We start from the raw sequence: 14348 nt of genomic DNA, 5'->3' as shown, positions 1-14348 counted from the left end.
TGCGCGAGACTGCCGCGTTTGCCTTGCAAAAGCGCGTTTGTTTACTTTTAGAAAATCTGTCTCTATATTTTTAATTAGCACCTATGTAAAAAATAACGCAGACTTCCACGGAATTCTCTCCGTGAATTCTCTGTGAATTATCTCTATCAAATCTTCTCGATGATCGCGATCAATGGGAATAGAATAAAAAAAAGATTTTTTTTTCCATAAAACTAAATTTCAGCTAAAAGCGAACGCGGAAAATTTTAACTACAAAATCATTTGCTATAGAGAAGCAAACTGATAAAATAAAATACTTTAATTATGCAATGTCTTAAAGCGTTTCGACGTGAGTTTATAATAAATCGATAATATAATTTAATAAAGAATACGTACTCTGCGTATTATACTAGATAATATATAATATTTTATTCCCTTTTGTCGAGTAATTTATTCGCGTCCGAGATATCGCAAATAGGGCGGTTTACATTGCATCGCGGACGATAGAAAGCGATGCTGTTGTTGCTGGACCGCGTGCAATCCTCTCACTCATCCGGTATAACACCTCTACGAAGCCATACGAGAATTTGGCATGGTGGAAGGAAACTGGTAAAATCGGTCCCGAATTAAACGGAACCGTGTGTAGTTAATGCTAATAAGAGTTTATAAGTTATAATGTAGATAATAATATGTAGCTGGTTATCGTAGCGCAATTTTACTTGCCCATGACTTAAATACATATGTTTTATTTAACTTTCATAAAGAGATGGCGGAAGCAGGAGGAATGAAAGGGGAGAGTGATAGTGTCGCGTGGCTAGAGAATATTTACTGTACGTTTACGTTTTATTTACCGTATTATTTTATACCGCATATTCCTGATATATAACAAAACTTGTTACAAATAAAATGTAACGTCATATCAGATCTTTATCTCTGACCAATGAATTTACGATGTGTCTGCGCGTGAATATAAGGACAGCGTAAAAATTGAATTATGCAGCAAATCGCAAATTACACGATAATATATATATAATTCGTGTGATTGCAGATAGAAACAGCTATGGCTGATTTATGTCTATATAAAATTTTAATATCGGATACATTTCATATAAAGATAAATAGTCCCTGTTTCTTTTGCGTGTAAAAGTACAATTTTTTTTATGCATAGATCTTTGTTCATTTGTTGTCAAAGAAAAATTGCATGTTCGTCAACGACAAAGAAAAAAAAAAAAATTATCTGATAATCAACGAAAATATGCGATGCAAAGGAAAAGCTTGTAAAAATATGTGTATAAAAATGTGTATATTTTATTTTACTTATATAAACAAAATTGTGTGAGAAAGTTTCAATCACATTTTACTCGTTGCTTTGTAATAACAATGACATTCCTTCTCTGTACCGTTTCGTCGCCACTTAATCGATGTATTTTGATTTTTCGCAATTTCCATTCTATTTTTATTCTATACGTAGAATTATAATTTAGTCGTGACTTATCTCCAATTACTGCTTAGAAATGATCTTGTACTTCTCATCATTGATAAACCAATCGTGATACTTCTCGACCAGTTTTTTTGTATATTCTGTAAACATGTAAAGATTGACCTAAATTATATTTTACCTAAATTGTACAAATATATTCAATGATTAAATTGTCATCTCAATCGCAAACATTGCGCATGAGATTTTATTTTAATTACATATTCCAAATGCAAAAAGTTGAGCAATCTTTTATTGCTTAATAAAAATATTCTTCACCAACATAGTGTACTGCAATCGTCTATCGTTTTGCTTATAATTATCATAATTACCTACTATTTCTTGGACTGTATCAATGCCGCCATACTCGAGCGGTCGGATATCAACCGGGATATCTTCGAAGCATTTAAGCATCTTAGTATCATTGCGTGAATAGACATGCAATCTTCGCTTCAGCTTCTCATTCATAAAACGCTTGAAAATCGCTATACCTAGGTCAACGTATGTTGGTGCGTTGATGAAATTAATCGATTGGAGTCTTATAGGATAACTATCCTGCCATGTGTGAACTATATTCATCACGACATGGGGCTGCAATTGCCTCAAGTGATGCACAGTCACGCTATCCAAATCTATGAACAATATTAAACCATACAAGGATGGTGAAACGTAATCCTTCATTATCACATCCAAAATCATTATACCTATCTGTGAAAAAATGTTTTCTGTTAATTTGAGAAACACACAGACGCGAAACAAAAATATGACTTCGATTTATTATGATTTACAGCCGTAAATTGGTTCAGATGTCATGATAATACCTTGATTAAGTCCGATAATTTTTGCACATTTGGATTTTGCTGTTTTTGGCGTACAATAAGCACCAGCCTTCTTTGATTATCTAACTTTCGTAAGAATAAAAATATCCTAAAAGACAAAATATTTCAAAATCCTTAGGACAAGATAGAGCGTCTTTTAATCTTGCGCAAAAGAATGTTTTTCCTTGAAAAATAAACTTGGGCAGAACAAAAATGTTATTAATTGCTAAAAAGAAAAATTAAAAACTCTTGTGTCTTTTAATAAAAGTTTATATTAAATATGTGTTTTTTGAATAATTATTAAAATAATAAAAATATAATAGGAATATATAAAAAATAAATTTAAGTGAAATTGATATTAAATTTATTAGAAAACTTCCATTAAATGTATTTATTAATCTCTGAAAACCGATATGACTATTTAGCAATTACGAGTAATTGAAACAAAATTATTAACAGAAACTGATGACGCGACTTACACGACGCGATATAAATTAATATAATTAAATCTGATGAGTAGAAATTGAGTAGAATAATAAATATATATTATAATATGATTTGCAACTGCATTGTCACCAGAGAAATTAGCGATAATATTTATTGAGGATGCTGAACGTTTGCGATTTATAATGAGAATCATCTTACTCGAGTGCTCCTAAGACATGTTTCTTTGATAACAATAATAAAGCAGGAAAGAGATCTGATTAAAAAAATGCAAGCTTAAAATTATAGATTGCCTCGATGCATCTCAGCATCTCATATCCTGAGATTTTCCCGCAAATTTCCGCACTCTAATAATTATATTTTGAAATAATTGTAGTGTTACCCTAGATTAAGTAGCTCTTGCATTTCCGGCAGGAACGGATTTCTATTCGTGAACCATTCTGATAGATCGTGCCGCTGCTTATAATAGTTTCGCATTCTGGTCTTAGTTTTCTCAATGTTAAATTTGCAGGTTCTCAAAAATTGCAGAATGAAAAAGTCATCTAGAAATCAGAAGTCATCGGAGAAATTAAGAATTTTCTTCGAGTAAAAAGCTGTAATCAAAGCAGCGCAAGATTTTAACAGCAAATTTTATTTCTTTAAAAAAAAAGAAATAAATATATTTTATATGTTAAATATTATATTTGGATAATATGTGGTTTTACTCTTTCTTTCTCATAACAAATTACAATTTATTATTTAATCATTTTATGACTTCCACTTTTTTAAGTAAAAGAAGATATTTTTTGTGTAATATAAAATAATGTCGTCTGTAATGTTGTCTTAATTATAATTGCTAATTATAATTGCTAATTTCATATTTATAAATGTATCAGAAGACCTGTAACGACTTGTTTTCATTACATAAATTATAATGAAAAAAAGTTGTTAAAGAAACATTTATTTCGAAACAAAATAAAATTATATGCTCATAATATGATTCATATTGCATTTTATGACAAATTTAAGAATTATTTGTCCTGCGTTGAGTATTGGTTGTTAATATTTTATAATTTTAAGATTTTGCTTAGTAAATTATATGTATATAAATTTCCTTTAAAATACTATCTCTCATATTATGAAAAATGAAAATAATGCTTTAGAATCTTGCATATAAAAATATATTTGTTCTTTAATACACCTAATTATTTCTCAGATTATAAATATTAAAAAATTTATGATAAAAAAATGAAAAATGACAGAATGTAAAATACAAATTTCTCGTAATAATGAATTATATTACTTGTTAAAATTTTCTAAATATTTATTTGTTTTTAAGATATTAAATACCGCTTACATTTCTTTATTGTGTAGTTAAAAATGAATACAATGAATTAGATATTCGACTTGCAAATTAAATTTCGCCATTTTTACCTGTTCGTGCGTATAAATCATCGCTCTCCTCGATCCAGCCCTTAATCTCCGCGATGGCTTTCTCTCTATTGTTGTCGGTCTCGTTCAAATGCATTGCCGCGTATTCTTTATCCTTATTAGTCAGCTCGTACTGCCATTGCATGTCACTGTTATCGCCGTGCCAGTTGTGTAAATGCGTCATTGCAATAATAGCAAGCGGAGAAATCTATTTATCAAAGAAACACTCGCGTCTATTATTGTAACTTTCTGTGGACTTGCGGAAAAGGGACTACCACGTACCACGCGTACACAATAATCAAATCTCTGCATGTTCTTTGAAGTCACTATCATTTTTGTAATACAGGTTTTTATAATGAAGCTTTTTTTTCAGCCAGCTTGCGCCATCTGGAATAACAACTTTGATTATATAAACATTTAATAAAAAAATGATATGCTGTTGAACATAACAGAAGACTTTTGTCGTTTATTTCTGAAGAATTTGCAGCGGAAAAATTACACTTGATCGCTGCACATAATGTGTAAGAAAATAGTTGACTTATCTTACCAAGATTATCGTAAAAAAAAAAAAAATATTTATGTTATCGCCACTTATCCGCATTAGCCAGCGTAAAAACTGATCTCCTTGATTATAATCAAGTAAAATAATCAATAATCGAGTAAAATAAGCGATTACATATTATCAGTGTGTGCTTGCTTGCCTTAAATATTATTTCAAGATTAAGATAATGTTATTGATAATATTATTTCAAGTTTTAAAGATTATTTCAAAAAAAAAATTGAAGAAAAAGAAAAAGAGAGAGGAAAAGATATTTAAAAGATTTTAAACATATTATAATAAAGGATATTTGTGTTACATTTTTATTACAAATACATATATTTATCATATATTCTAATATAAATACAAATGTCGTATAAATTTTTTCAATAAGTTACAATAATTATTCACTAACAGAAAGTTAGTTAAGTTTATATATTTTCTTCCATTTTTTACAAAATATCGTACAAATTGTCATGTAAGAAATACGCCATCATCAGTTGTTCAACTATTTCTCTGATATAAGTTGTAAGTACTATTGTATTTTGCGATGTATTTTTCTTGCTAGATAAAATCAAATATACGTATATTAAGATAAAAATACATACAAAGAATAATATTTTAGATTTACTCTCAAGATATTTTATTTAGGTATTTCCGCGTTGATCGTGTCAAGAAAAAAATATTAAAAATATTGTAAAAAAGAAATGAAAAAATATTTTTTAAAAATATATTATTTTTGAGAGTTTCTTAAGAATGAATTAAACAAAAGTACGTACCTCGCTAATTAACTCTAGCAATCGCTTTAAGAAATGATATTTGCAACACATATAGCGATACCTATACTGTATTGAATGTTTTTCTGAATAAAATTTGCTCGATTTCAGTTTGTCCTTGTTGTTATATAGATATTGTCTTAACTTCTTGCAATATTCGTTTAACGCTTGACACAGTGAAGAACATATTTCGAAGAATGCATCTTGAATTAGGTTAAACATACGTTCCATTCCTATCATCAAACCTATGCGATCGGGTATCTTATTAACCCAAGTATAAAAGTCAATTAACTCATCATCTTCAAACTCCAATATGTCATTTAAGTTTATATCTAATTGGCCGTTTTCAAAAATTATATCGTCCGTGGCAATTATGATAAAATTGCTATCATAAATACTTTGCCTCCTTAAAAGTCGGTTTTTATTATACTGTATTTCGGATAACTTGTTTTTCAGCTGTATATAAGAAATAAGATGTCGGTATTCCATTATTATTTTTGCAAACAAATTTGAAAAACAAAATCAAAATTTTCATAGCATCAAAAGTATTGTAATCGAGAAACTGTAACTTTTCAAGAGAATTGTATAACAACTATGTATTAATATCATTATTAGTATATAAAACATTATTATAAATAAATTGATACATATTTGTATAATTATATAATTTTTTTCAAAGTTTAACAAATTAAAATTACAATACTTATCTAGCTTTTACTACATGATTGATTATTAATATAAAATAGCATTGGAAAATTATTGAAAGAAATGCACAGAAATAAAATTGCAATTGTTTATTCAACGGTTTTATAAATGTATAATGCAAAAATTCCACGGAATTTCCTATATTTTTAAAAAAATAAAAAATAGGAAATATTTCATTTTTTGCAAAGATTCTAGAAAAACTTTCAATTACTCACTCTAGTAAAAATGTCTATATTCCGTATTAGCAACCCAAATAACGCACGGCTACTCCGGTTCCATTTGTAAAATCTCTTTGCCGCGCCCAGGCATATTAAGCCGTCGCTTAAAAAATATTCAAAGCTATTCAACGGCTTGTTGCGTATCTAATTGACAAGAAGCAGTTATGCAAATATTCACAATATTAATTATTTATGACGCTATAATTTGCTAGTTATTTACAAATCTCAATACTTACGCGTTGTTTTCTCTTCCTTACAGCTTTGTCGCACCGAGCCTGTTCCGCGTATAAATGTAATAACATGCTTGAATAAAACAATGATTAATAATGCATATTGCAATAAAACATTCAACAAGTTTTAATTTGCACAGTAATATACCAACGCACGCATCACAGATTCTTTAATAAAATTTGAATAAATTTAAAAAATTTAACAAATCAACATATTTGTCACATATTTTTTTTTTTTGCTTTAATACAAAAAGAAAATAATGTTAATAAAATATATTCTATAAATATGAATATTTATTCATGTCCTAGATGTTCTTATTCTTTTTACCTTTGATTCAGAAAAGAGAAGGTTATATTTTATTTACGCTTTATTTGATTATACCAATCCGTCTAAATAGACGTTTTAGAGTTTTAAAATTTGAATTATATAATTATTAGAATAATTTTTTCTAAACTTATTTTACTAATTAAAACTACACATTTTTAAAGTTAAAATTATATTGTTCTATAGAAAATGTGCATTAGATAACCTGACAGATTTAATTTATCATTGTTATACATATATATTGCATAATACACACATATATTAATTTATTTATAAAATGTAAATGTAAATTATAATTTGTTTAAGATGGATTTGAGTGAGATTTATTCGAAACTAAACAATTATATTCTTTCGAACAACATGAATATTAAATGATAACACAAACCAGTGCAGATTAGCTGAGACTTCTATCGATTGTTGAATCGCTCTGTCTGTAATTTCTCTTTTGCAAAAAACATAAACCATAATCGCTCGTTTGTTGGAAAGCTGAAGAAATGCAAAGTGATGACCAACGAAACGCGACACAAGAAGGAAACACGAGAACACAAATCAGGGATGAAATGATGAGAGCGATCAAAATAACGATAAAATAATCTTTTGTAAGAATCATTTGAACTGACCCAAAATGTTTATATTTAATTATATTTAAGTATTTATTTACCCAAAACAAAACAAAATACCCAGTTTGTTTTTCAACACCGCTCGGTAGACGTAGTTCGATGACAGAATTCATATTGGGAATAAAATTAATATGAGATACAAATAACATGAAAATATTTATATTGGAAATAAAGAATTAATGTGTATATTATCATACTTATATAAAATTTAAAAAAATTACGTGTATTACAAAAAAATGTTTATATTACATATATATTATTTAAAACATTTTTACATTCTAAAAAACATTATCTATCTAACAAATATGTTATATATATATATATTACTCTCTAACTTACAACAGTTATATATACTAATTAAACATCTTTTCTATTTTTTTTTCTTGTATAAAAATTGTATTAAAAAAAATTTATTGTATGAAGAAAATATCACTGTTAAATTTCCTTTTCTTATTTTATTTCTTGCATTTTGCATCCGTGTTTTTGGCGATGTATTTCTATTATTAATATTAAGATACTAAAAACATGAAAATCAAATACGCACATATTACAACTGCGAATAATGAAATAATTATATTACCTATCTCATATGTATTCAATATATTATTTAGAGAATGATTTTTATATTAGTATTTCTTTTAGAAGAATATTAAGACTTAAATACTTTCTAAGAAAATAAATTAAACGAGACAGACACTTAATTAAAAAACGTTAATAACAAAATTTAAAATTATTGCAAACAAGTAATTAAAAATTTCTAAAGAAATTAAGTTGCAATTTCATTTAATTTACATAACTTGTAACAATAAGAAAATAAAATAAAGGACGTACCTCGTCAAAGTGTACCAACAATCGTTTTAATTTAATATACTTATGAATATTTAGTGGATACACCATGACAGAGATACTTGACAAATATTGCACGACTTCAAATCTTCTTGATGCTATGGAGAAACCGATTTGTTTTCTCGCGATAATCTTTAAAAGTGCGAAACAATAAGAAATGTGATAGCAAATTGTTGTTATTAAACGCGACAAATTGTTCCTGGATCAACGCAATTAGTAATTCGAGTTGTTCGCTATTGATTTCCAATTGAAACAGCTCATCTTTACAATGAAAATAGTAATCGCGCACCGTAAAAATATTGGCCTCGTAATGATCAAATCTGAATTCTAAATCGGAATCATCCTCATCATTTTCGCTGCTTATAATCTCCTCATCATCGTATATATCATTTTTCTCTATAAAGCTCCAGTATTTCTCCCAATCAAATTTCGTATCTCGAAGCACCATCTTTAACTGCGTGTAACATAAAACGTTGTCATTATGATATAGTTATTAACCGAGAAACTTGGATAAAATAAAATTCGCGTTGGCATTGATATAAAATAGTTGCAAAATTTATTAGCTTTTCAAAAGATTTTTTTACAATAAGTTTATTTCTCTTTATAAAAAAAACTCCCAATAAATTATAATATTTTCCTCAGAAAGATATATTATTTGTATAAAATAGCATTAAAATATTATATTATATAATTATAACTGTAAATGTAACTAAGAACAAATAGTTATAATATTTTCATTGATACCATTGAATTATCTTACCTCGGAATAAATATCCATGGTTCTTATCATAATATTAAACATGGTAAAGCAGTTTCTATTAAGATCATATAAACTGTTTGTTAAGTCTAAATACATCTTGCTTTTGCTTAACAAATCTTTGTTAGTCATATCTGACTCTGATAACTAATGTAAATTCAAAAGAAATTGTTACAAATATCTTTGCAGGTGTTCTCAAGATTTGCAACGCTACTGTACTTATCATATCCTTATTTATAACACGATACTCACATAAAGCTTTATACATTCTGCAACTTCATCGCTTCGAAACTGTTCCATTTTTAACATTTTCAATATACTTGAATAAAAAGAATAACACATATATTATCGTAAGAGAGTTATCCAATATATAGTCTTTTATTTATTCAAAGTTTGTCAAAAATTATGCGTATCGTTTTCAAAAATTCTTTAGTCTCTAATAAAAATGTTTTTTATTTTAAAAAAATTTTATGTTATTAAAAAAATGTATTTTAATAAAGAAAAGAAATACAGTATTCTATCCACAATTAAAATAAGAAATCATTCTCCTATGCAAATATGGTTGGATAAACTTTTAAAATTCTAACAATCGTAAAATATAATTATTTTTAAATACATGCATATTGCATATAATTGCTTGTTTGTAAAAAAAGATGTATTCTAGATTGTGACAATTTATAATTTTTTTATATTACACAAACAATAGCAATCCAAAGCATACATACAAAGTAATAGCAACGTATTTGTTATATTTGTTATATATTATTATATAAAAATTCTGTAGCAAATTATATAAATTATCTATGAAATGGATTTAAACAAAATATATTTAATCCAGACAATAGACATAATTTCCATAATATCAAGCAATAGCGAACCTTTGTAAATAGAAATAAACTTTGCGCGATCGATTAATCAAATCCTCCGCAACAGACCCATCGCATGAAATGCACACTCCATTCATCGTGAACATTTTATAATCTAAAGAGAACTTCTAGAAGAAAATTGTTGATAAAACACAATATCTGTGAATATACACTTATTGTAAGCAAGAATCAGGACAAGAGAATCGAACAAGCGGCAAAATATGCTCCGAAAATCTGACACGATTGTTGACCTGTATTTAAACTGTGTTTACCTACTCGAAAGTCGTAATAAAAAGCTACTAGAGAAAACAGATTTCTCTAGTAGCTCTTTCTTTTCTTCAAATCTCGTATATAAAAAATGCGAATTTTAACTGCCGATCTTTATTTTCCGAAGCCTGCCTTTAGGATTATTGATTATTGAACATTGTAATCAAATAATTATGACATTAGAATCATTCGCATCTGTCTTGTTGATTGATACCAATGTAACGTTAAAATTCCAAGTTATTTTTGCTGATATTATTTGACATTTAACAGCTTTCTTCAATAACTCGAATCGGATTTGAATCGCTGTAATTTTCTATTATAATTCGATACATAATAATTCAGATGTGCAATATAAAATCGTTAAACAAATAATTTACTTTATTTGACCTATGATCTTGTTTGCGTCAGCACACATGAGAAACGAGATAAAAAGAATTAATATGAAGTATAAATATAAACATCGTAAGTTGCACGCGCAAAATCGATACACACACACACACACACACACACACACACACATATATATATATATATATATATATATATATGGATATATTGTGACAGAGATAAAATATTAGTAAAACAATTATTTGGGTAAAGAATCGTTTACTTGCGTCAATACATTCACCATATTTTCATACGCTTCCTTTAATTGCTTCGTTTCAACCTCTTTTTCCATTAATCTGGAATGTTTAAAAAACAATTAAAACTTTTATCATTCACAATCATTATATTGATCTCTTCTTACACTGTCGATATTAATTACGAGAAGTACAATAATAAAAATCATATTAAAAACAAAACAAAGACAAAACAGAATAATAACGAGAAATTTGCAGCTTTTTAATTATCAAGTAATAATTCATCATTGTCAAATAATTAAGATATATAAGTTTGAATTTAAAAAATAATTTATCAAATATTAAAAAAAAAACGAACTTGTCGTATAATTCTTTAGCGACCTTCACCAACAGTCGTGCCTGAGTGACATTAAAGAGAGTTAACTCTGAAATGGAACCCTTCAAAAAATTCATAATATCTCGATTGATCTGTTCGGCCCTCAGTTTTGAGATGTTCATAAATGATTCCTGATGTAAAAACATATCGTTCAACTCCAGTTCTTTCTTCAATGCTTTCACTTCTTTTCGCAACTGTTGCACGATCAGCTCTGTCTGCGGTTGAATGTGCCGTACCGATTTTATCGGCTTCAATTTGGCAATTTCAGCGCTTAATCGCATGGTCGACAAAGTAACATTGAGATCTTCTCTCGTGATGCGGATGTGAAACACGAAGCTGACGAATAAAATGCCTAATTTTTTATTTAATCAATATGTCGTATGTTAATCAATATCACGTTAAATTCTGGAGGCCAAATTACAGATTTGATCGAAGAAAAATGTTGAATTTAATATTTTAAATTAATCATTAAGATAATTAAATTCTGTCTAGTCTTTAATTTGGGCTATTTTAAATGTATGTTCTTTATGGTTACCGAATGATGGATGTGATGCTGAATGCGTCTCTCAGCAATTTCAGCAAATTATTCGAACGAATTATAGTGTACATGCACGCACTTTGTCTTCTGAGATATACAAAGTATTGTTCCAGCTGCGTTCTCATTAAATTCGCCATACCCAAGTCGGTCGCTGTTTTCCAACAACTCGATGGACTTCCTGCCGTACCACTTCCAGCCATTTCTACTATGTGTATCTGATATTGAGTCATAAAAATAAATTTTTCTTTTCAAGATAATAAAATCTCCGCGATTCCTTTGAAAATTTGATCACGTTATTGAATTTATTTAAAATAGTAATACGTGTTATATATTTGAATTTTTTGAATTTTAATTATATTTATACAAATGTGAATTTATTTCACAAATTCTTGAAAATTATTATTTTTTCATGTTTTATTATTTCCATAAAATTTTTCCTATGTTTTAATATTTCCAGAAGATTTTTTCTCTTTCTCTCTATATAAATTTAAATATTATCTTTTAAGGACACTAAAATAGATATGAGAATTTTTAACATTTCATCTTTCAAGAATAAAAAATTTGAAACTGAAGTTACTTTGGCTGTTGCTACGATGGCTTGCGATTTTATCAGACTTGTGTTTGAAACGTGAAAAGTAATTATAGCTGCACCCAAATGTGATATTGGATACATCGTGTCCTTCACAACTGATCTTCTAGCTTCTCCTTCGAGCACCTTTTCCAGAGTTTCATCTTCATTCTCTACATTCATTATAGTTAAATTCTGAAATTATAATTGTACCGATTTTTATTGTGCCTGTATCATCACTTGAAAGTCTTGTTGTACTATTTCTCAAGTCCATTATGTTTTTACATAATTATATATTTTGACAATATGTTATATTGTCAAAATTAGACACATGTCCAATAATGTCTGATAAATATAATAATTCCAGAAAATTAGAAAATTATAAAAGTACGTTCGAATAATTATCTTAACGTTACTTTTTTCGAAAAACACAGAAATTCAAAAATTTTGGTAATCGATGATACCTTGAAGGCATTGTACTCGTTAACATTGAAAATTTTGCGTTTTCGCGTTGTGAGGAGATCGATTACGTATTTACCCTTCAATTCGACAAAACTTAAACCATAACGTATGTCGCTAATCCTTCTTCGATTCGTCTTCTCCGCAAAAATATCAGACAAGAATCGCGGGATTATTCCTTTATGCTAAAAACGAAATGATTAAATCATCAATTTCAGAAGCTTAAATAATAAGTGACTTTTCAGAAACGTACTTCCCAGGTATTTTTAAAACCACCAACCGTGAAACTCTTTCCAGATCCGGTTTGCCCATAGCTGATCAGTGCGCAATTTATGCCGTCTAAAACTCTTAAAATATTTCCAAATTGTATATATTATGTAAATTTTTTTGTATAGATATTACATGGTATTTTTTCCGTAATTTATCACTGATCAAAAATTTATATAGCTATTATTTCATCAAATAAAATTATACTATATATATTTCATTTATATATATATATATATATATATATATATATATATATATAATAAAAGTTTATTAAACTTGAGATATCAATAAAAATGATAAATAAATCTTTCAACAAAGATATTAGAAATTTTTTGCACGCATGCGACTGTAACTAATTCAAAAATTTAAATTAATTATTTTTGAATTTAATACATGTCAAATTTAATGTTTGAATTGAACTTTTTATTGATATATTGAACAATATTAATTATATCACCGATGCAATACAAAATATCTCAATTATCAATTGATACTTTGCTACGAGATCTTTCGTGGTAGCGCGATACACTTTATCTTGAGACGTCTCGTAAAATATTCCGTCAGTACGAAAAGTCCAATAAACTGGATGTGGGCCCATCGACAATCGGTTTCGTCGAGTTCTCATATCTTGTAAACATCTCACGTATATTGTCTAAATGACGATGTTATAGCAGATTAATTAAGAGAACGTATCGATATGTTAAGTTTTTAAGATATTTTTATAAATAGTAATAAAATATATGTGACAATAAATGTGTATGAACCTCGAAAAATATATAGTGGTACACATAAATTTTTATAATGCTAGTGGAATTTCTTCCTTTTTTCAATTAAAAACAAATATCCAAAAAAGCTCCTAATATCGATTTAATAATAAAAAGATTTATATATCAATCTCACCTTATTATCCGAACTGATCTTTGCGCAAGAATCGCATGGTTTCTCAAGCGGTAGAATTCGTACAAAAACTTTTATATTTCTCTCGTCGTTTTCATCAATTGATTCGTCATCCAACATAAAAAAGTTTGTTTGATACATTTTTCATACACACATGATACATTTGCAATATTATTTCAATATGTTGCCCATTTGTGAAAGAAAAAGGTTAATCCTATTTTTAGTTTGTGTACTATTTATAGCGCTGAAATTGTCTAGAGTTTAATTTCTGTCATTTCAAATTCGTTTTTTAACAGTCAAACGAGCTGTTACATACAAATAAAGCAGAAATTAGGATAATTTAAAAATTGTTAAAATTATCTACATGCAAATAATGTACATGT

The 14348-nt window shown here is 27.8% G+C and overlaps 4 protein-coding genes across 4 annotated transcripts; all 4 read right to left on the bottom strand.

Annotated features, from left to right (window-relative positions):
* Positions 1–803: 803 nt before the first annotated feature.
* LOC126850531 (retinol-binding protein pinta-like) lies at positions 804–4476 on the bottom strand. Its single transcript, XM_050593654.1, has 6 exons — positions 4411–4476; positions 4132–4336; positions 3101–3260; positions 2278–2383; positions 1789–2164; positions 804–1560 (listed from the first exon to the last, which is right to left on the bottom strand). The coding sequence occupies exons 1-6, from the start codon at positions 4459–4461 to the stop codon at positions 1481–1483; spliced, it is 978 nt and encodes a 325-aa protein (XP_050449611.1). The 5' UTR covers positions 4462–4476; the 3' UTR covers positions 804–1480.
* A 511-nt stretch (positions 4477–4987) lies between these two features.
* Positions 4988–7534, bottom strand: LOC126850537 (uncharacterized). Its single transcript, XM_050593666.1, has 5 exons — positions 7306–7534; positions 6602–6668; positions 6363–6509; positions 5446–5898; positions 4988–5230 (listed from the first exon to the last, which is right to left on the bottom strand). The coding sequence occupies exons 1-5, from the start codon at positions 7383–7385 to the stop codon at positions 5171–5173; spliced, it is 807 nt and encodes a 268-aa protein (XP_050449623.1). The 5' UTR covers positions 7386–7534; the 3' UTR covers positions 4988–5170.
* Positions 7535–7772: 238 nt separating this feature from the next.
* Positions 7773–10299, bottom strand: LOC126850540 (uncharacterized). Its single transcript, XM_050593670.1, has 4 exons — positions 10022–10299; positions 9396–9462; positions 9147–9290; positions 7773–8840 (listed from the first exon to the last, which is right to left on the bottom strand). Exons 1-4 carry the CDS (start codon positions 10114–10116, stop codon positions 8469–8471), a joined length of 678 nt encoding a protein of 225 aa, XP_050449627.1. The 5' UTR covers positions 10117–10299; the 3' UTR covers positions 7773–8468.
* Positions 10300–10762: 463 nt separating this feature from the next.
* LOC126850573 (kinesin-like protein KIF14) lies at positions 10763–14106 on the bottom strand. Its single transcript, XM_050593718.1, has 6 exons — positions 13969–14106; positions 12804–12983; positions 12349–12534; positions 11769–11986; positions 11216–11569; positions 10763–10959 (listed from the first exon to the last, which is right to left on the bottom strand). The coding sequence occupies exons 1-6, from the start codon at positions 14104–14106 to the stop codon at positions 10863–10865; spliced, it is 1173 nt and encodes a 390-aa protein (XP_050449675.1). The 3' UTR covers positions 10763–10862.
* Between the last annotated feature and the right edge of the window lie 242 nt (positions 14107–14348).

Source organism: Cataglyphis hispanica, chromosome 6 (genome assembly GCF_021464435.1).
Source record: "Cataglyphis hispanica isolate Lineage 1 chromosome 6, ULB_Chis1_1.0, whole genome shotgun sequence".
Classification (NCBI taxonomy): domain Eukaryota; kingdom Metazoa; phylum Arthropoda; class Insecta; order Hymenoptera; family Formicidae; genus Cataglyphis; species Cataglyphis hispanica.
Note: the sequence above shows the minus strand (reverse complement) of the source record. Positions and strands in the feature narration are given on the sequence as shown.